The 21,338-nt window shown below is 50.3% G+C and overlaps 1 protein-coding gene across 4 annotated transcripts; it reads right to left on the bottom strand.

Moving 5' to 3' along the window:
- Positions 1-1,765: 1,765 nt before the first annotated feature.
- On the bottom strand, positions 1,766-20,119 carry LOC115640776 (C-type lectin domain family 2 member D-related protein-like). Of its 4 annotated transcripts, XM_030543767.1 has the most exons (9): positions 20,001-20,082; positions 19,397-19,459; positions 14,341-14,762; positions 12,576-12,598; positions 9,436-9,542; positions 8,959-9,063; positions 7,273-7,460; positions 4,384-4,487; positions 1,766-2,257 (listed from the first exon to the last, which is right to left on the bottom strand). In XM_030543767.1, exons 3-9 carry the CDS (start codon positions 14,755-14,757, stop codon positions 2,116-2,118), a joined length of 1,086 nt encoding a protein of 361 aa, XP_030399627.1. In that variant the 5' UTR covers positions 14,758-14,762; positions 19,397-19,459; positions 20,001-20,082; the 3' UTR covers positions 1,766-2,115. The 4 variants fall into 4 exon arrangements, with proteins under 4 accessions (XP_030399627.1, XP_030399625.1, XP_030399624.1 ...); XM_030543765.1 differs by lacking the exon at positions 19,397-19,459 and having other exon boundaries at positions 20,001-20,119; XM_030543764.1 differs by lacking the exons at positions 19,397-19,459; positions 20,001-20,082 and adding an exon at positions 17,076-17,478.
- Positions 20,120-21,338: the final 1,219 nt, after the last annotated feature.

Here is a 21,338-nt window from a genome sequence, read left to right as displayed (position 1 = left end):
ATGGAGAGATGGAGGGAGGGATGTGGGTGGGGATGGAGGGATGGAGGGAGGGATGGAGGGATGTGGGTGGGGATGGACGGATGGAGGGATGTGGGTGGGGATGGAGGGATGGAGGGATGGAGGGAGGGATGGAGGGATGTGGGTGGGGATGGACGGATGGAGGGATGTGGGTGGGGATGGAGGGATGGAGGGAGGGCGGGATGTGGGTGGGGATGGAGGGATGGAGGGAGGGATGTGGGTGAGGATGGAGGGATAGAGGGAGGGATGTGGGTGGGGATGGAGGGATGCATGTGGAGATGAGGGAGGATGGATGCAGGGGAGGATGGATATGGGGATAGATGGTGCATATGGCTAGGGATGGATGCAGTGACTCTGACAAAGTTTTGGGGGTCATGGGGGACAATCGGCTGAACACGAGCCCCGAGTGAGGTGCTGACGGCAAAAGGGCTAATGCGACCCTGGCACATATAACCAAGGGGATCTCGAGTAGGAGCCAAGACGTTATTTTACCTCTGGATTTGGCTCTGCTGCGACCGCTGCTGGAATCCTGTGTCCCATTCCGGTGCCCACAGTTCAGGAAGGATGTTGATAAATCAGAGAGGGGTCAGAGAAGAGCCAGGAGAACGATTAAAGGATTTGTAAACCCCAGTCCTGAGCCTCCTCCCAGATTCAGCACCCTGCACCCCAACACTGTGCCCCAGCTCGGAGCCCCCTCCTGCACCCAAACTCCCTCCCAGAGCTTGTATCCCCACCGCCTCCTGCACCCCAATCCCCTGCCCCAGGCTCAGCCCAGAGTCCCCTTCCACACTGCAAACCCTTCGGCCCCAGCCCAGAGCCTGCACCCTCTCCCGAACCCCAACCCTCTACCCCATCCCGATGAAAGTGAGTGAGGGTGGCGGAGAGCGAGCAATGGGGTGGGGAGATGGAGTGGGGGGAGTTGGGAAGGGGTGGGACTCGGGGAAGGGGCGGGGGAGATCCTGAGTTGCCCTTAAATTCAAAAAGTGATCTTGGGCGTAAAAAGGTTGGAGACCACTGGTATAGCTGGACCGCTTGGTAATAGCGGTGGGGAAAACTCCACAGCGGCCCAACACTGTAGCATTTAATTTCAGAAAGGGGAACGACACAAAAAGGAGGAAGTTAGCTGAACAGAAATTGAAAGGTACAGCACCAAAAGTGAAATCCCTGCAGGGAAACTTTTAAAAGACACCGTAACAGAGGCTCAACTAAAGGTTTATCCCAAATTAAAAAACATAGTAAGAGAATCAAAAAAGTGCCACCGTGGCTAAACAACAAAGTAAAAGAAGCAGTGAGAGGCAAAAAGGTATGAGGAGAGATTAATAAGGCTGGGAGTTTTCAGCTTGGCAAAGAGACGACTGAGGGGGGATATGATAGAGGTCTATAAAATCATGGCTGGTGTGGAGAAAGTAAAGAAGGACGTGTTGTTTACCCCTTCTCATCACACAAGAACTAGGGGTCAACAGATGAAACTAATAGGCAGCAGGTTTCAAACAAATAAAAGGAAGTATTTCTTCACACAACGCACAGTTAACCTGTGGAACTCCTTGCCAGAGGATGTTGTGAAGGCCAAGACTATAACAGGGTTTAAAAAAGGAACTAGATAAATTCATGGAGTACAGGTCCATCAGTGGCTATTAGCCAGGATGGGCAGGGATGGTGTCCCTAGCCTCTGTCTGCCAGAATTTGGGAATGGGTGACAGGGGATGGATCACTCGATGATTCCCTGTTCTGTTCATTCCCTCTGGGGCACCTGGCATTGGCCATGGTTGGAAGACAGGATACTGGGCTAGATGGACCTTTGGTCTGACCCAGGATGGCCGTTCTGGTGTTTTTATGATTTCTGTGGCTTGGTTAAATAGATCACTTGTTTTAAAAATCAGATCCTTCAGAACTGCCGGATGTTAGCACTGGGCTGCTAGATGACTATGGATCTGTCTGTCCTCCCAGTCTGTGACAGTGACATTTAGAGAATAATGTTAGTTAGAGGCAAACTGCCAAGATTTCCTCTGGTGTAATCCAGAGAGGTCCAACCTGATTCCCGCCACGGGGGCTCTTATTACAGTCACGCTGTAGCCTAAGCCTGCAGTTTGGCTGCTCTTAACACTTCGGGGCCCTCTGCTTCCCCCCGGTCTCTCCGTCCAGCTTGCTACAGGCCCATTTCCTCTCGGTGTCGCAGCCTGTGCTGTTCACAACGCCGTCATCCAGGTAAGCGCAGAGTCCGGCTCCTCTGATCTCAAAGCTGCAGTGGAGGGGAAGAGGATTAATCCCAAAGGTCCCGGTGAAGCTAGCGGAAAAAGGCACCGAGATCAACTGGCTGGAAGTCAAAGCCCAGACAAGTGAGGTATAAGGGACACGTTTTAACAGTGCAGGGGGGATCTTTGCACTGATGTAGCTACACGCAGCCATTCCCCCAAGGTATATATTCCTGACCCCCCTCCATGCCCCACAATCCTCTGGGCTGAGTTTCATGGTGCTTTCAACCTGGGCTAGCAGGTCTGGCTGCTCTCCCCTGAGCTGGTAACCTGTCCACCTTGCGGTGTGGACACAAGTGATACCCCTCAAGTGCTGATCATCCTCCAAGGCTTTCCCACAATTCTCTCACCATGTGCCCAGAAGGGACAGACACGTTCTCCCACAATTCATTGGGAAAGGATCAGAGTGGTTTGTCTTATTGAAGCACAAAGACCCAGGGGATACGTCCTCAGAAGTCAGAGTGACACACACTGGGGAGGGGAGCGCTGCACCGGCTAACCCAATCATTCAGGTAGGGCTGCTAGTCTAATCCATGCGTTGCGACCCAAGTTAACTCTGCAGCGAAGACATTCAATACTAGGACAAGCCCTGTATTACGCCGGTGCGAGTCTCCTACGCTGGGGGTTTGTGCTGGGCTAGTGACTCTGTCCATGTTCTTAAACTAAACTGGCTCTTTGTTAAGAGAACAATTGACAGAGGTGCTGTGACTGCAGCTAACATTCCAGCCATGTGCACACAGACCGACTGAGTGGTGCTTCCTCCAGACTCTTCCCCCCTGCAACCTGTGCTCCTCCCTCCACGTTCTGTGCAGGCTGATACACCTAATATAGGCTCTGAGTTCACAAATGCTGCCCACCGCCCTTGCAGAAGTGTTTCTGGCTAGTGACCCCAAAGAATCAAAGCCCTCCCACTCCTGGCACCATGTTAAGAGCTGTGCCATCTGGAAGCTGTTTGCGGTGCATGACAACAATAACTTTATTGGTCCTACAAAACTGTGAATATAAGACCACACCTGTGTGTGCTTGACAGAAGCAGGGATTGAATCTGAGAGTTCTGGGTCTAAGTGCAGGCACCCCTACTGCCTACGCTAAAAGACCAACCTCTGTTAGCTTACAGGCTGTAAAAGATCCATCATTCCGATATGCTCCAATCAGCAGAGGGGAGCACGGAGCGACTTGAGTAAACTTGGCGTAGGTGAAAAATATTACATAGGCTTAACTGCCACTGGATGGCGCGCTTTACACGAGCCACTTCCATACACACTATAGTGGGCTGGGAAGTGGATTTTTCAATTTGCAGGAAAATAGCTGAGTTTTAATTTTTTTCTCTTCCAAAATGGAAGAAAACAAAAGGAAATGTCCTGAAAATCAAGGCAGAGTTTTTGTTGTCGTTATTTCGGGACAATTGAAACATTTCGTTCTGATTTTGACTTTTAAAAAACTTGTTTTACATACAATTAAAAAATGGAACGGAGGCAGCATTTTGAAATGGGAGATCCAACCGTTCCGTTCCAAACAGGTCAAAATATTTTTTTCTTCCATTTTTCTTTCCAAATGAAATTTTGTTGAGACCCACACGGTTTTGCTAAGGGTTTCCCATTGGAGGCGTGGGCATTGCATGATGGAAAAACGCTGCATTGGGAAAATCCCGGCTAGCTCCAACACGCACACAGATACAGGCATAGCTCTTGTGTAATGCTTCTGTAATGACATCAGCCTTGGCCCAGGCTGATCCTGGCTGCTGCTGTAAACTCCCAGCCATGACTTATAGTGTGACCTATACACAGATGACAGATCCCTGCTAGAAGGTACAGCCCATGCTAACCCCACCCCAGCAGGCAGTGCTGTGGGGAAGGAAAGAGGAGAGCAGTAGGCCCAGCTGTTGGGTGAGGTTTTGACAGATCCCACCACTTCCGCTAATACCTCTCTGGGAGTAGACAGGCCTCTGCTGCCACTTCTGGAGGGGGGAAAAGGCGGCTGCTGCCTCTCTGGGAATGGGGCTTCCCTAAGGCTCCCAAGTGGTGGGTGGGTCCCTGGCCATAGTTGCCCTATATCCTGGTGTGGATCCCCTCAATCCTGCCCCCCATGTGCAGTCAGAGAGAAAGAGACTCACAGGTGGTTGAATGCAGCGCCATCCACCCATCTCCAGGGCTGGCCCGGTTCCCTTCGGAGTCCAACCCAGTGATCGGAGGGGCCTTTATGGTGCATTGCGGTATTCTGAATAATGCAAAGGGAAATCACACGTCATACGTGTCCCTCTCCCCCACCCATTCCTTCACTGTCTGTTTCTGGCCCCTATGTGGCCATGGGGTGTAACATGCTGTTATGTTGGAAGGTGCTAATGGAGGCCACCAGGTCACTCAATGGGAGTTGGGGATTAAATAGGGTGACCTATTTCCCTGTGCTGAATACAGGACACCTGGTAAAATTACTGGTATTCAGGCGAGTTCAAGGGCAATCAATCCGAACGGTGCAGGACAAATGTTCAAATTAACATCAAGTTGACTGAGCCCCTGTTAAAAAAGAAATACTGTGTAGCTGGATTATTTTTATTTGCCTTCTTATCTCTAAGGTTCACCCGGGGAGGGGTGACACACACACTCTCCCATACCCCTCTCTCACACAGGGCGGGTGGGGCGCGGTGACCAACCGAGCCAACCCTCCCTGCCTGGCACTCTCCACCCTCCCTGCCTGGCTGTGTTGATAGCTGCTTGTAAGGGGAAATGTGAGTCAGGTGGCTCCAAAATAGAAATGTGGAAAAATACCAGCAGCCCCTTCTTGAACAGCCTTCGGACCGAGGCCAGATAACAGGACACAACCCCACCACTGGCTGCCTTCCTGCTTGCACAGCTCGAAAAGAGACAAAGTGCGTTTCACTTAAGACGACATTTGTGTGACATTTTGTTGTATCCTTATAATATTCTTTAAAAATACCAGAACTTTTAATATATATTACAACCACTTCAGAGCTACTATGTGGAGCATGCAAAGATGCCCCCTTGGAAAGGCAAAAGCAAATCACTTGCTCTTTTCAGTGCAAAATAAAAATGAAAGGGGGGGAGCAGGATAGCTCAGTGGTTTGAGCATTGGCCTGCTACACCCAGGGCTGTGAGTTCAATCCTTGAGGGGGCCACTTAGGGATCTGGGGGAAAAAATCTGTCAGGGATGATACTTCGTCCTGCTGTGAAGGCAGCGGACTAGACCATTAAGGTAAATGAATAGCCAGAGCCCTGTTTCCAGGTTCTGCTATTCAGGGGGACCACATTTCCCTGTGCTGAATACAGGGCACCTGGTAACATTGCTGGGATTGAAGTGAGTTCAGCGGCTGTCAATCAGAACTGTGCAGGCCAAACATTCAAACTCACATCAGGTTGACTGAGCCGGAAATGGGATGCAGGGTGGGGTCCTGCTGGCTGAGAGCCGACACGCAGCGTTGGCTGTTCTGATGGAGCAATAGGGGGAGCATCTGGCCCCATGTGCTGCATCTTCACCCTGGCACACCCACCCCCATCTTCAGCCACTGGACCTCACCACTGGTGGGCAGGCAGCTGCTGAGCACCGATCCAGCCAGCAGCAGGACCCACCAGTACTGAGGGGGCAGTCGGGAGACAGAAAATATGGGAGAATTTGCCCCATTTAGAAAAAGGGACACCTGCAGGAGGGCTTAAATACGGGACTGTCTCTTTAAAAATGGGACAGCTGGTCACCTGACACCAAAATACTCTCTGGGTCATCACAAAGGTCTGTGGATGAGCTAGGAATTGAACCTAGGTCTCTTAGACATCAGGTCATTGCCCTAACTTTGGGGCCACATGGTGCATCAGGTAGCTCAGCCCAGATGGGAGCTGCATCTCCCCCCAGCTCCCATCTGGGCTGAGCTACCTAAGCTGTATTGCAGATGCCAGCTGTAGATTGCAGTCCAGTGCCTGGATGTGGGTCACTGAGCCTGCATATGAGGCCTGCTATTTTGTGTTGTCAAACCGCAGATTACAAACTCTTTGGGGAATGGATTTGTTACATGTCTGTACAAGAGTCTCATTCAGCCTCTATGATCTGCATAGAGTCACAAAGAGGATGCGGGTCCCTGGTCAACAAGAGAGGCAAAGTTGGAGAATGAGCTGTGTAGAGAAGCCTACTGCCTACTTGAGGTCATCAAGTCTCCTGGGGCAGGGCCAAGTAAACCCAGGCTATAGTTTGCATCTGTTTTCTTTTAATAACACCTTCCTGTTTAAGATAGACAGTGATTCAATGCGGCCCTGATCCCTGACCGTGACCTCTAGGCCTACTATAATAGAACCAATGAATGAAGAGAATGAAGACGCTCCACCCCTTATGGTTCAAAACAAGAACTGAGTGTAAGTGACACAGCCACATCTGCCTGAGTTTGCAGAGAGCCTGAAGCAATCGCTGAGAGAAAGAACTGCCCCGTGTCACTTATGCAGCGGCGCTGCCTGAGTCTGCAGAGAGCCTGGGCCACTCACTCAGCGGGATGGAGCATGTCCTGCCCATCTCCACTGGGTGTTAAATCAGAACCCTAATGACAACACATTGATATTTAATCCTAACTGGGGTTGCCATCTCTTATGATTTTGTCGGTAGACTCAGTGTTTAGTCCTGAAGCCACAGCCCCTGAGTCATGGGAATACATAAGAATCGCAGCCTTCGATTAAACATTTATAACGTTCCCAGCTCTGTGTTTGCAGAAGAAAGCTTCAAAACGGGACCTGAGTGCACAAAAGAATCCCCAAGTTTAGCGTGACTTTCAAAATGCCGTGATTTTTAAGCCCATGATTTTTTTTTGAGGGGGATAGGGGTGATGTGATTTTTTGAACAGGGTTGGTCACCACTGCCCCACCAGGGACACTTGGTTTCATGAGTGGGTGGGGCTTGTTTTGTGGGCAGAGTTTGGATGGCCTTATGTTTTCCCAGTCTAATGCCAACACCTCCTGCTGTGGGCAACCTGGTCTATTGCCCTTACAAGGACTCGACGGCTCTGTCTTACCAGAGCCTCTAAGCTACTGTTTGCAGCCAGAGAGGCAGCGTGTGAAGAGCAGTAATTCTGGCCAGATTTCCAGTTCCCTTCCTCTTCAGAAAAATAGTAGCACTTTCCTTGGGAGGCGATCCAGCCTTCATCACAGCATGGGGCAGCAGACGCTCTCAGAGCAGCCGTGTCAGGTTTGATGGCAGCTCCTGGTAATGCACAAGGATAACAACAAGTTAGTGCTTCCACCATCACGGGGGTCGGGGGGGGGGGTTGTTGTACTGGTGCTATGGGAACCGTCAGTACATTTCACATCAGCTCCAGGGTCGACACAGCTGTAGTTGTAGACGTGTTGGGCTGGAAGGAACAATGACAGGTCATCAAGTCTCCTGGGGCAGGGTCATGTAAACCTAGACATTCCCTGACAGGTGTTTGTCCAGCCGGGTCTTAATCACCTCCAAGATGGGGATCCACAACCTCCTTTGTAAACCTGTTCCAGAGCTTAACTACCCTGAGGGCACGTGGAGAACAACTGATCAACGTGCTCTTTAGAACAGCCCTTAACATAGTTGAAGACTGTTATCGCTCCCCCTCCCAGTCTTCTTTTCTCGAGACTGAACACACCCAGTTTTTTTAACCTTTCACCAAAGGTCAGAGGTTCTAGACCTCTGATCGTTTTTCTTGCTCCCCTGTGGACTCTCTCCAATCTGTCCATATCTTTCCGACAGTGCAGCACCCGGAACGGGACACCGTGCATCAGCTGAGGCCTCCCCAGTGCCGAGCAGAGTGGGACAATTACAATCAATCCAGTTACTTAGAGCTGGTGGGAAAATGTTTTTTTTCCCCTGCTAAAAATTTAGATGAGAATAAAAAATGTGGAAAATTTTGATTTTACAGAAAAAAAATGGCAAGTGTTTGTCTGAAAACCAAAGACTTGGAAATCTCAATGCAGTGCATCATGGGAGCTGTAGTCTTGGTGTCTGATGTCTCCATTCTCTTCTATAGGCGAGGCTCCTTGGTCAGATGCCATCTCCCATGATGCACCATGGTCTCCCCTCTTAGTGAAGGGACTGCACCATGGCAACCCTTAGCCTTATGGGAGATGAAGTCCAGCTGGAGTTCCAGCCTGGCCTCCATGTGTTCCCTGTAATGGGATCTTGACATGCAGTGTCTCATTCAACCACTAGAAGGCTCTGTGATCTGTACCGAGTTGTAGACAGGATCCGGGTCTCTGGTAGAGTGACCAGATGTCCTGATTTTACTGGGAGAGTCCTGATATTCAGGGTTTTGTCTTATATACGTGCTTATTACCCCCCATCCCTTGTCCTGATTTTTCACACTTGCTATCTGGTCCTCCTAGTCCCTGGTCAACAAGAGAGGCCAAGTTGGGGAGCGAGCTGTGTAGAAGTTTGCTTGTTTGGGGTTATAGCTTGCATCAGTTTTCTTTTAATAAGCCCCTCCTGTTTAACATAGATCATGACTTCATATGTCATGACATTCCCTATGCCAGGGTTGTCTACGCTAGTAGGGATTTCCCCTACAGAAGGGGTATTCCTAGCTGGGGAGATGTCAGTTTCCATCCTATTTATGCTCCTGGAGCAGCTCAAAGGGGGGCAGGATCTGGCCTTGCATGGGAAAGGGAACTGGGAGGACAGAATGTGTAACCGAGTGGCGGAGATGGAGCCAGCCTGGACCCTTTTCACTCACGTGTGAAAACAAATATGGTGGCGCTCAATCCTCCGATCGCAATCAGGAAAATGAGTAGGACCATCCACGCCATGAATGTCTGGATCCTGGAGAAAGATGGATTGTCTGCAGTGGGGAGGAGGGAAAGCCATTTAAAATTCCTTGGGGACAGAGCTACTCAGAGTCAGAGCCCAGGCTTCGTACATCGTGTAGACAGACGCTGGAGGTTTTTGGGGGGAGGCAGCAAGGCAGTGGATTGCACACTGGCCTGGAATGCAGCAGACCTGTGTTCATTTCACCCCTCTGTACCTCAGTTTCCCCCTATGCAAAATAGGACAATAATACCAATCTCTTTTGAGACCTACCAATGAAAAATGCTAAGTATTATTATTCCTGGAAGTGGGGTTTCAAATGGGCGACGCTCCCTTTCTCTATTCCTCCGGTTCAATTTCTGCGTATTTAAGATGAACCCACCCTCATACGATTGTTTTCCTTTACCTTGGAGTTCGACTGCGTCACCATCCTCAGCCTGCTTCGCCAGCTCCACCCTGTTTATGTCTCCGCTGAAGGTCGAAGTTGGCTTTGATTTTGGAAACGTCTTCCGGCTACAAAAACCCAATATTACATTGAAGACACCTGAATGTTCTCTCGCTGCACAGCATGGGTAAGGGATGGAGAATGGGGGAAGAGCAAGTGGTGACTTACTGAGTTATTTGCTATTGGGTGCTATAAAATGATTCTTTCATCCAAAGTCAATCACAGGCCTCATTAGAACCAATGGGTGGCCAAGCCCCCTCTTTTAAGCTCAGAGGGAGCAATTAAGTCTCTTTATGCAAGAGGAAGAGTTACAAACAATGGAGGGACCGCCCAAGGCACATGACTGTTGTGTAGTGGGACATATATGGTCAGGCCTGGGGGTCAGAGCAGGAGTTAGGGTCAGAGTCAGAGTCAGTAGCCAGGAGTGGGGCACAGAAACACGGATCTGCAACAAGGCAGGGTCCAACGTAGCAGCCAACTACAGATTCACCTAGCCACTCAGACAACTTCCTGTGCCTCCATCTGGCTTAAACAGTAAGTCTGAGCCAATCAGAGAGGCCAGACATCTCCTCTAATCAGGAGCTATGAGGACAGGGCGTCTGGTGAAGTAGGGTCTGCCAGCCCACATCCCCTGCTGATACCAGCAAGCTGCCAGATGGTGGCTGCAGTCTGAGGACTGACTGTGGACCCGGATTTGAGAGTCAAAATCCCTCCCATCAGCAGAGGGATGTGGGCTGGCAGACCCTACTTCACCAGACGCCAGCATGTGTGTCTTGGAGGCTGAAAGCCAGAGGAAGCAGAGAGATAGGGCTTTCTGGGCACAGAGCTCCTGGCTTGGGGGTGGGGAGGGGCGGACACATTCCATTACTGGTAAGGGGGGGGCACAAGAGGAAAAGTTTGGGCACCACTGGATTAAAGAATTAGAAAATCTGCCTTGCAGTGATAGACTCAAGAAGCCCAATTTATTTAGTGTTACAAAGAGAAGGTTCAGGGTGACTTGATTGCAGGCTATAAGTACCTAGATGGGGAACAAATATTTTAAGGACCCTTCAGTCTAGCAGGGAAAGTTACAACATGACCCACCTGCTAGAAATAGAAGCTAGACAAATTCAGACTGGAAATCAGATCTCTGTTTTTACCAGTGAGGGTAATTAACCACGATACAACTTCCCAAAGGTCACGGTGGATTCTCGGTCACTAACACGTTTTACATCAAGATGGGATATTTTTCTAACAGATCTGCTCTAGGAATTAATTCAGTGACGTTCTCTGGCCTGTGTTATCCAGAAGGTCAGACTAGATGATCCCAATAGTCCCGTCTGGCTTTGGAATACACAGGTATGGGACATCGGTGTCCCTTCAGCAGACTGAGCTGATACCGTGACCACATGCAGGAACCACGATCTGGTAGGAACCAACCCAGAGGGGAGCAGACCAATGTGTTACCCGGACATTGCAATACCCCTTTAGCGTCTTGGGTTAGGATCCAGTGGAGTAGGAGGGCCTTGGCCTGACCACTAGGCCACCTGGCTATCGCATTAACCCACCACAGAGGACCTTTATCAGAGGGGGAAACTGAGGCACAGAGAGTCTCAGGTGAGCCAGGATGTCTGTGATGAGCAGGGCTTTGAATCTAAGGCTGCCAAGTGCTTAGCTAGTGAATTAACCATTGGATCAGCCTCCCTCTCTGTACTAAATGCCAGATCCAGCAGTGGCTAATCCATCTCTACAACAGCTGGTCAGGAACTTCATATCAACTTGAATTTCTGATGCAAAATGCAGTTTCCAGAAAAATCAAAATTTCCTGCAGGAACATTTCAAAATTGCCAATTTTTGGTCTCAATTTTCCTTTGGGAAACGAAAACGGGACATTTTGTCTTGGTTTGCTTCAACAATAATCTGTGTCTGCCTGAGCTGTCGCGGTGCCTCAGGGGAGTTGAAGTTTGGATGCTTCATGCTCCTATTCACCTCTCTGGGACAGGCTCTTTGGCTGGACTACATGTCTCATGGTGCACCGGTCTTCCTGTTGTGTGGTGCATTGCAGGAGTCAGTTACCATGGATGCATCATGGGAGATGTAGTCCAGCCAGGGAGCCTAGCCCATAGGGAAAAATGAGGGGGTGAGACACCCAAACTACAACTCCCATGAGGGGAGATGCATAGGAAGGTGCAGATTCATGTTAAATTGACTCAACAAAAACATTTCAACATTTCTGGGATTCTGTGTTCAGTCCCAGGAAGATATGGTTAACCCTTCTGGCCTGAGTGGTTCTCCAGTATTAAGGGCCTTGCTGGGTTATTTCCATTAACAGGAGAAATCAATTATATCAGTTGGGTCTTTTCTCAGTGTCATCTTGTTTATTCACAACAAATGCCCACAAAGTCCTGTTCCTTTCAACACGGGAAAAACAAACGACAGCCGGCAAGTTCCTTGCTCAAATTCCCCACGTCTTCCCTTCCAGAGAGTTCTGTGCCCAGAAAGCCCTGTCCCTCTGTTTCCTTTCACAGTCACAATAGTTTCCTCTGGCTTTTTGCCTCTAACACACACAACCTGCTACTGATATCCTCGTCCCTGCATTTGCAGCCAGGGATACCCCTCAGCCCACGCAGCTTAGATTTTCCCTGCCATGAGCCTTGGGCAGTCCCTCCATGGTTTGTAGCTCTCACTTCTACATAAGAGGGGCTTAGTTGCGCCTTCCATTGAGTCTGAAAGTGTTTGGCTACCCACTGGCTTTAACCACATGTGGGATTGTCTTTGGATGAAAGGCTTACTTGACGGTAGCCACTTAACACCTTTCAGCATGACAAGGCAGCCAAAGTGGAGGGTTTGGAAAAGAGCAAAAACTGTGCTCAGGGGGCTAGAGGGACACTGGGGTACGTCTACACTGCAAAAACCAAACCAATCCTCACCAGGGTTCAGAGCCTGGGCTCCAGCCCAAGCCGGAAAGTTTACATTGTTATTATTACCCCTGTAGCATGAGTCCTGGGAGCCCAAGTCAGTGGATCGTGGCTTTGAGATTTGCTTAGGAACCAAACCTGTTTCCCAGACCCCTTCCCAGCAGAACAAAGTTCAAGGGGCAGCAGTTAGCAGGAGCCACTTACCCAGCCAAGGGACGCCTGATGCCCTAGAAGAGAAAGCAAAGATCCGCTGTAGGGGCGAGACATTGCTGACACCAGAAAAGGGCCTGCGAATGAGTGACCTCCATTGCGTATCGCCCCAAATGTTGGACATCTTTGTTTTTTGGGATTCCAACACTGGGACGTGGCATTGAGTGGATGGTGAAAACGACCGTTCAGGTAGCCTGATTTATTGTTCACATGTGTTTGCTATTGTTATTAAAAATTTATTTTTGTTACCTCAAATTCTGAGCTCTTTACTTAGGTTGTCACCTGTACAGCTTGGGATAATCATATAGGGGTAACCCATTAATTGGCAGCGGTAGTAGGCTGTTATCCACTATGTCGACCAGCCACTAGAGAGTGCCATGGTACATACTCTACAAATATATTATGTAGACTCCTAAGGGCAGCAGTAAAACTGGAGTGGGGTGGGGGACTTAAACTTTTTGATACCAATTTCATTGTACATTTGGCAAAAAAACCCAAATTTTCATTTAGAAAAATGGCCCGTTCCCCCGGCTTTTTTTAAAAAAAGGGTTTTGTTGAAAAAATGTCAGTGTGCTCAGAGGATAATGAGCTTTCTATTGTCTGCCTTGTCTCTTTATACGGCAAGTTGTTCAAGGCAATGATTGTCTCTTGCTGTGTGTCTGTGCAGCTCCTGTCACAACAGGGCCCTGATCTCAGCTGGGGCAGGGCCTGTCTCTCCCTGTGTGTCTGTGCAGCGCCTGGCACAACGGGGCCCTGATCTCAGCTGGGGCAGGGACTGTCTCTCACTGTGTGTCTGTGCAGCACCCGGCACAACGGGGCCTGATCTCAGCTGGGGCAGGGACTGTCTCTCCCTGTGTGTCTGTGCAGCGCCTGGCACAACGGGGCCCTGATCTCAGCTGGGGCAGGGACTGTCTCTCGCTGTGTTTCTGTGCAGCGCCTGGCACAACGGGGCCCTGATCTCAGCTGGGGCAGGGACTGTCTCTCCCTGTGTGTCTGTGCAGCGCCTGGCACAACGGGGCCCTGATCTCAGCTGGGGCAGGGACTGTCTCTCCCTGTGTGTCTGTGCAGCACCTGGCACAACGGGGCCCTGATCTCAGCTGGGGCAGGGACTGTCTCTCCCTGTGTGTCTGTGCAGCGCCCGGCACAACGGGACCCTGATCTCAGCTGGGGCAGGGACTGTCTCTCCCTGTGTGTCTGTGCAGCGCCTGGCACAACGGAGCCCTGATCTCAGCTGGGGCAGGACCTGCCTCTCCCTGTGTGTCTGTGCAGCACCCGGCACAACAGGGCCCTGATCTCAGCTGGGGAAGGGACTGTCTCTCCCTGTGTGTCTGTGCAGCGCCTGGCACAATGGGGCCCTGATCTCAGCTGGGGCAGAGACTGTCTCTCGCTGTGTGTCTGTGCAGCGCCTGGCACAACGGGGCCCTGATCTCAGCTGGGCAGGGACTGTCTCTCGCTGTGTGTCTGTGCAGCACCTGGCACAACAGGATCCTGATCTCAGCTGGGCAGGGACTGTCTCTCGCTGTGTGTGTGTGCAGTGTCTGGCACAATGGGGCCCTGATCTCAGCTGGGGCAGGGACTGTCTCTCCCTGTGTGTCCGTGCAGCACCTGGCACAATGGAGCCCTGATCTCAGCTGGGCAGGGCCTGTCTCTCCCTGTGTGTCTGTGCAGTGTCTGGCACAATGGGGCCCTGATCTCAGCTGGAGTCCCCAGGAGCTGCTGTAACACACATAATAATTTCCCAATTAGCACAATATCCTACCTGGTTTATGCTGGCATCAGCCTCCTCTCTGGGAATCACTGTGTGTGATCTATGATTCGGGGCATCCCTGCAGACAACGCAAATGAAGGTTTGATCCTCTACGCAGTAGAGTTTTAGCTCTTCGCTGTGGTTCTCACACACTCTTTCTGGCCACAAACTCAGCTCCTCTAACAGGAGCTGCTTGTCTATTTCTTCCGCCTTCCAGGGTTGGTTGTCAGAGCCGGATTTTCCCTCTTGAAAATCTTCTTTGCACCACGGGCAGGTGATTTGCTCTGTCACTTCTCTCCAGGGCCGGTTGATGCAGGCCTGGCACAAGCTGTGGCCGCAGTGTCTGATCACTGGATCTCGACAGCGCTCCAGGCAGACAGAGCAAGGAACAAGCCCCCGGAGACGCTCGACAGAGTTTGTGTCTTCCATGGCTCCTGCCAGAGAGATGGAGGAATGTGAAGTTTACGCTTGTCTCCTGGGGTTATTTTTTGTGTGCACCGGTTGCCTGTACTGTGCCTTTGGAAAGGGGGCGACCGAAAGGGGATAAGGTGCAATAAATTGAGGGTAGGCAGACAGATATTCCCCTAGGTACCATGCCAATGATAGTTCTCCATCTCTACCATTCTGACAATGCCAACTACATGCAAATGGTGACTCCCTCCCTCTGGCTTATAATGTGGCTGTGTGGCGGTGGATTTTCACAGAGCACGCAAAAGGCCTGATCTCAGAGCTACCCTCTGTCAGATCTCCAAGTTTCTGTTCCAAACCACAGAGATGAGAGAGCTGTTCAAACCAGACAGTGAGGGGGGAAATAGTTAACATTGGCGTTCTTTGCTATTCAACATGGCTGCCCTGGTTTGGCTGAAACTTAAAACCCCCCAACCAACCAAACCCCGAATCCCGGGGGCAGAGATTTTAGGAACAAACAGGTAAAGTTATAAACAACTGAAAATAGGGGATTATTAGGGCGAGCATCAGGCAATCTGAACGATGCACATCTCGAATGCTTGTCCTTAGCAGCTCCCTGTCCGTATGGTATTACGGGGGGTGTTAGATTATGTGGGGCTCCGTCCTGCTGCCAGCTTGAAATCTAGTCTGTTTCAAAACAGGTTACAGCAGTTTCTGCTCCTGCGTCTGCTCCTTAGATGTCCTTCTATATATAGTTTTATAGTCACTCTTTACTATCTTAAAGGCTTATTTTTTTTCTGCCCAGTTGCGCTGTGAAAAACTGGCAGAAACACGGGAAACTGACAAAGTGTGTAAGAGAAATTGTGAGAGAGACTGTACACAAAGTGCTGTCAAAGGTGGAGAGATCCCACTGGAGAGTAAAAGTGGAGAAAAGCTTTTTATCTCAAGGGCCCTGATCCTGTGGACACATCAGTCGCTTTACTCGTGTGAGTAATCTCACTGATTTCCATGAGACTAATCAAGTGATACAAAACATCTTAACATGATCAGAAGGACTTACTTTAAAATAATCAAATCAATGTAACCGTAATTCTGTGGACTCTTAAACATCCTTCCACCCTCCACACAAATTAAATACATTTCCCAGTTAGTTTGATCTAAAAAACAACAGACGCTTTTTTAAAAGGCCATTAGACTGCACGAGAATGTATCAAACGAATGTTATAAAGGCTGGAGTTGGAAAATGAGAACGCCTTCAGGGGTCTTTGGCTGCAGCCTGCTTTCTGGTGAAGATCAGCCTGGCTGAGAGCTACCGTACCTGGAATATGCTCTTCGGTTGTCACAAATCTCTGATTCAGGGGAGACCTCACCTGGACCGTGTGCTCAGCCCCTCTGCGAAGCCCCCAGCTGAACAGCGGATAGTTACGGCCAAACTTCAAGGAGTTCAGAGAGGGGCAGTAAACTGATCGGGGGCTCACAAGGGAGACTGAAATAGCTAACGGGGCTTGGTTGGTTGATTACTTTTCCTCAGCCCTGGTTGATTGGCTGTTTGCTGTAACCCCATCCCGGGCTTTGTCCCAGGGTCGCTTCACCTCAGCCTTACTCCACACCTGCTCCTCATAGCTCTTCTGCCCTGTCCTCCTGGCCCCTCTCCATGCCCTCCTTAGTAAACTCCATCCTCTCAAAAATATTACACAATTAACATGCCATGCTCCGCTTGTGTGTCATAATCCTTCCCCTGACCCTGGGCCTATTTAGATTGTAAGCCCTTTGACACAGGGACTGTCTCTCCCTGTGGGTCTGTGCAGGACAATGGGGCCCTGATCTCAGCTGGGACAGGGACTGTCTCTCCCTGTGTGTCTGTGCAGCGCCTGGCACAACAGGGCCCTGATCTCAGCTGGGGCAGGGACTGTCTCTCGCTGTGTGTCTGTGCAGCGCCTGGCACAATGGGGCCCTGATCTCAGCTGGGGCAGGGCCTGTCTCTCGCTGTGTGTCTGTGCAGCGCCTGGCACAATGGGGCCCTGATCTCAGCTGGGGCAGGGACTGTCTCTCCCTGTGTGTCTGTGCAGCGCCTGGCACAATGGGGCCCTGATCTCAGCTGGGGCGGGGCCTGTCTCTCGCTGTGTGTCTGTGCAGCGCCTGGCACAATGGGACCCTGATCTCAGCTGGGGCGGGGCCTGTCTCTTGCTGTGTGTGTGTGCAGTGCCCAGCACAACGGGCCCTGATCTCAGGTGGGGCAGGGACTGTCTCTCTCTGTGTGTCTGGGCCTGGCTAAGGTCAGTGTGAAAGTGATCGCAATGTTGCAAAAGGTGTATTTAGCTGACATATTTCAATATTACTTGTGAATTTAACCATCCTGCTTCTGTGTACTGTGTATGTTTCGCCAGCTGTGGCCTCCAGGAACACTTCACGCACGCCGGCCAAGCATCTCCTCCAGATAAACATTTCAACATCTCTCACGGTAATCTTGTGGTCCGGAAAGAAAGTCCCCGCTTGCAGCTTCCTGTATAGGCTGGTGTTCCTGAAGATGCATGCATCATGCTCCTTCCCGGACCAGCTTGTGTTGATGTCAGTGAAATGCCCACGGAGATCCATAAGCATCTGCAACACCATGGAGAAGTACCCCTTCCTACTGATGTACTCCGTCGCCAAGTGGTCTGGTGCCAAAATTGGAATGTGTGTGCCAAGTATCGCCCCTCCACACTTAGGGAAACCCATTTCTGCAAAGCCATCCAATATTTCACGCACATTTCCCAGAGTCACAATCCTCCGTAGCACGATGCCATTTATTGCCTGGCACACTTGCGTTAACGCAGCTCCAACGGTCTACTTCCCCACTCCAAATGTATACGTGACCGACTGGTAGCAATCTGGAGTCACTAGCTTCCACACAGCGATCGCGTACTGAGAGGACAGTTCTCATTCTGATATCCTTGTGCCGCGGGTCTGGGGCCAGTTCTGGGCACAATTCCACGAAGGTGGCTTTCTGCATCCAAAATTTCTGTAGCCCCTGCGTGTCACCCCACACCTGCATGATGATGCAATCCCAGTCCCACCATTCAGTGCTTGTTTCCTGAGCCAAAAAGCGACCGTCTACCCTCTTCAGCTGCTCTGTGACTGCCAAAAGCAAAATCTAAGCTTGCTCCTATCCGTATCACGCAGAATGTCAGGCGCCTGAGAGTCTTCTTCAGGTAGGAACTTCACGATTAGCTGCACTGCCTTCCGCGATGTCTTCATGACAGTTAACAGAGCGTAGAGGAGCAGTGCAGGATCCATCCCTTCTCCCGAAGACGCCGAGGTGCACAGCAAAGAAGGGCCATTGCAAAAATGCTATGAAAGGAACCCGGAAGCCCATGGAGTGCTGGGACAGAACAATGCATGACGGGACATCTAGCTCAGCCCCAAGATGCACTGCAATACGCTCTGCCTTCCCACAACACCTAGTGACAGAAGGTGTTGAGCAGAACCCACAGTGCATTGCTCACACTGTGGATGATGGTCCCCGCACTACATACGTAATCTGCCCAGAGAGGGAGAAAATGTGAATATGAAATTCTGATATCGGGCAGGTCACATTGAATTTCTCCTATGAAACTCTGACAACTCCTTCCAGTGTCTGACATATTATACATATCCAAATTATGTATGTATTAGTTCTTTTCCAAACGCCTTTGAGAGTTATGAATATTAGTATATTATGTAACCCATCCAATACACATACACAGACTTTCTGATTGGAGGGGTTTTGGATGTCCAGGCCATGTGCCTGTTATTGTTCTCTTTTCTGACTGAATTATTATTAAGACTCAGATTTCGTCTCAGATATTATTAGTAAAAATCACAGACAGGTCACAAAAATTCATGGAAGCCCATGACCTGTCTGGGATTTTTCCTAAAAATATCCCTGTAAAATGGAGAATAAGGAGGGTCCCCTTCCTTGTCCCCCACAGCAGTTGGGAGCTCCAGGGTTCCCTCAGTGTCCGCCGGGACTAGGAACTCCTGGGGGCCTGCTGCCAGCAGCAGCTGAGAGCTGCAGGGCTCCCCGCTGAACTCCATGAATTTGGGATTTACCAAAGGTCACAACATACAGGCCCCAATTTAGCAAACTGGCCTAACTTGGGGCACCTGCATTTCTCGCTCCAGCTAAAGAACTGCAGGGCAGGTTCTCCAGAGCAGTGTAACCTCTGCAGCCACGGGTAGAGCAATGGGAGCTGCAGGTGCCCAACCCCTCTGAGAACCAGGCCTTGGAGGTCGCTATCCAAAATCGAGATGCTACATTAAAGGCCATTTGTTAAAGCTGGACCCAGCCCATCCCTGTGCTCTGGTGCCGAATGGCAGCTAGGCTGGGCCAAATGGGTTGTAGGGGAGGAGAAAGCCCCTTCCATGGGGTGAGGAAACCCTCCTCCACAGGAACTTCGGCACAGGGCGTGTTCCTGAGAGGGATGGAAATGGAGCGGGATTGGTGGGGGTGGGGTGGAAGAGGGAGGGGATGGACAGGGATAGAGGGAGGTGGGCAGTGTAAAGCTACTTTCATGCCAAAGTCTTTGCATAAGAGGGGGTGGGGTCTAAGTTATGACAAAGGCAGCAAATGAATGAGACAAACCAACTGGGGTCTGAAGGGTGGGAAGAGATGAGGAGGGAAAAAGTAAATCTCTCTTACAGATTGTCTGCCCTAGGATGGTTGTGGGGCTTCATAGATGTTGGTTCCATGGCTAAGAGAGGCCTGAATGAGAGAGAAATAGAAGGTTTCAGATTAGTTTATATTAAATACCCGAGTGTGTGTCTGTCTATTTCTCTGTCATAATTAAAACCCAGTTTCTCTGAGTTCAGCGTTATAAACATGAGAATTCCGCTGTTATAACTATGAAAACCTGAAATCTCCTTTCTTTTCTCCTTCTCCCCGCCAGACATGCCGCCATCTGAACTGGAGACCCAAACTGAGGAACCGCTAGGAGCACAAACAGAGAGTGAGACTGAGGTGGAGGCTGTCCTTAAGTTATGACATATTAAATATCTGAGTGTGGGTCTGTCTGTTTCGCTGTCATAATTAAAACCCCGTTCTCTGAGTTCAGCATTATAAACATGAGAATTCCGCTGTTATAACAATGAAAACCTGAAATCTCCTTTCTTTTCTCCTTTCCCCCGCCAGACACGCTGCCCTCTGAACTGGAGACCCAAACTGGGGAATCCTTAGGAGCACACACAGAGGGTAAGTTTTTTGGTTTTTTGTAGAGATTGTTTTTAAGTTATGAGATATTAAATACCTGAGCGTGTGTCTGTCTGTTTCGCTGTCATAATAAAACATTTTCTGAGTTCAGCGTTATGAACATGAGAGTTCTGGTGTTATAAATATGAAAATCTGAAATCTCCTCTCTCTTCTCCTTTTCCCCCCCAGACACGCTGCCCTCTGAGCTGGAGACCCAGACTGGGGAATCCCTGGGAGCACACACAGGGTGAGACTGCAGGTGGAGACTGTCTTTAAGTTATGAGACAATTACTGTGCAGATATCTTCATGAGATTGTAGCTAAAGTTACCAACCAAACCGACAGCGACCATGACACACACAGCCCTAAAAATAATCCAGGGGCCCATACCCCACCACTCCCACTTTTTAAAGTGGAATGGCAAAGCCCACCCACTTCTCAACATGGGCATATTTTGGGAGCAGGGGACCCCCAAACTGCAAGCCTTGGGCAGGCATGGAGCATCTCAGGCAGTGGCTGGGCTTCATGGGGGGGCAACTGATCAGTTCCCCCCTCCCCCCCCGTGTAGTGCAGCCCCTGCCCGTGGCATCAGCCTCATCTGGTGCTGGCCTCTCTCAATGGCCCCACTCCTGCTCCTCTTCCCCTGAGGCCCTGTCCCCTGGCTAGGGAGTGGAGGCCGCATTAGCACTGGGAGTTTCTCTTTGGGCTTTAAAGCTGGTACCTGCCTCATAGAATCTCAGGGTTGGAAGGGACCTCAGGAGGTTCTAGTCCAACCCCCTGCTCAAAGCAGGACCAAACCCAACTAAATCATCCCAGCCAGGGCTTTGTCAAGCCGGGCCTTAAAAACCTCTAAGGAAGGAGATTCCACCACCTCCCTAGGTCACACGTTCCAGTGCTTCACCACCTTCCTAGTGAAATAGTGTTTCCTAATATCCAACCTAGATATCCAACCTCCTGCACTGCAACTTGAGACCATTACTCCTTATTCTGTCATCTGGTACCACTGAGAACAGTCTAGATCCATCCTCTTTGGAACCCCCTTTCAGGTAGTTGAAAGCAGCTATCAAATCCCCCCTCACTCTTCTCTTCTGCAGACTAAACAATCCCAGTTCCCTCAGCCTCTTCTCGGAAGTAATGTGCTCCAGCCCCCTAATCATTTTTGCTGCCCTCCGCTGGACTCTTTCCAATTTTTCCACATTCTTCTTGTAGGGTGGGGCCCAAAACTGCACACACTACTCCAGCTGAGGCCTCACCAACGCTGAATAGAGGGGAACGATCACATCCCTCGATCTGCTGGCAATGCCCCTACTTATACAGCCCAAAATGCCGTTAGCCTTCTTGGCAACAAGGGCACACTGTTGACTCATATCCAGCTTCTCGTCCACCATAACCCCTAG

Source organism: Gopherus evgoodei, unplaced genomic scaffold (assembly GCF_007399415.2).
Source record: "Gopherus evgoodei ecotype Sinaloan lineage unplaced genomic scaffold, rGopEvg1_v1.p scaffold_32_arrow_ctg1, whole genome shotgun sequence".
Classification (NCBI taxonomy): Eukaryota; Metazoa; Chordata; order Testudines; family Testudinidae; genus Gopherus; species Gopherus evgoodei.
This window is presented reverse-complemented; position numbering and strand designations above follow the sequence as displayed.

What these genes read in the sequence shown, in the direction of transcription:
- LOC115640776 (XM_030543764.1), bottom strand. Translation starts at nt 17,454, where the DNA reads ATGGGTTTCCCTAAGTGTGGAGGGGCGATACTTGGCACACACATTCCA. An exon ending in CTGATGCCAGCATAAACCAG is followed by an intron (nt 12,599 to 14,340) that starts GTAGGATATTGT and finishes TTTCTCTTCTAG; the next exon opens with GGCATCAGGCGTCCCTTGGC. An exon ending in GGCGCTGCATTCAACCACCT is followed by an intron (nt 2,258 to 4,383) that starts GTGAGTCTCTTT and finishes CCTCCACTGCAG; the next exon opens with CTTTGAGATCAGAGGAGCCG.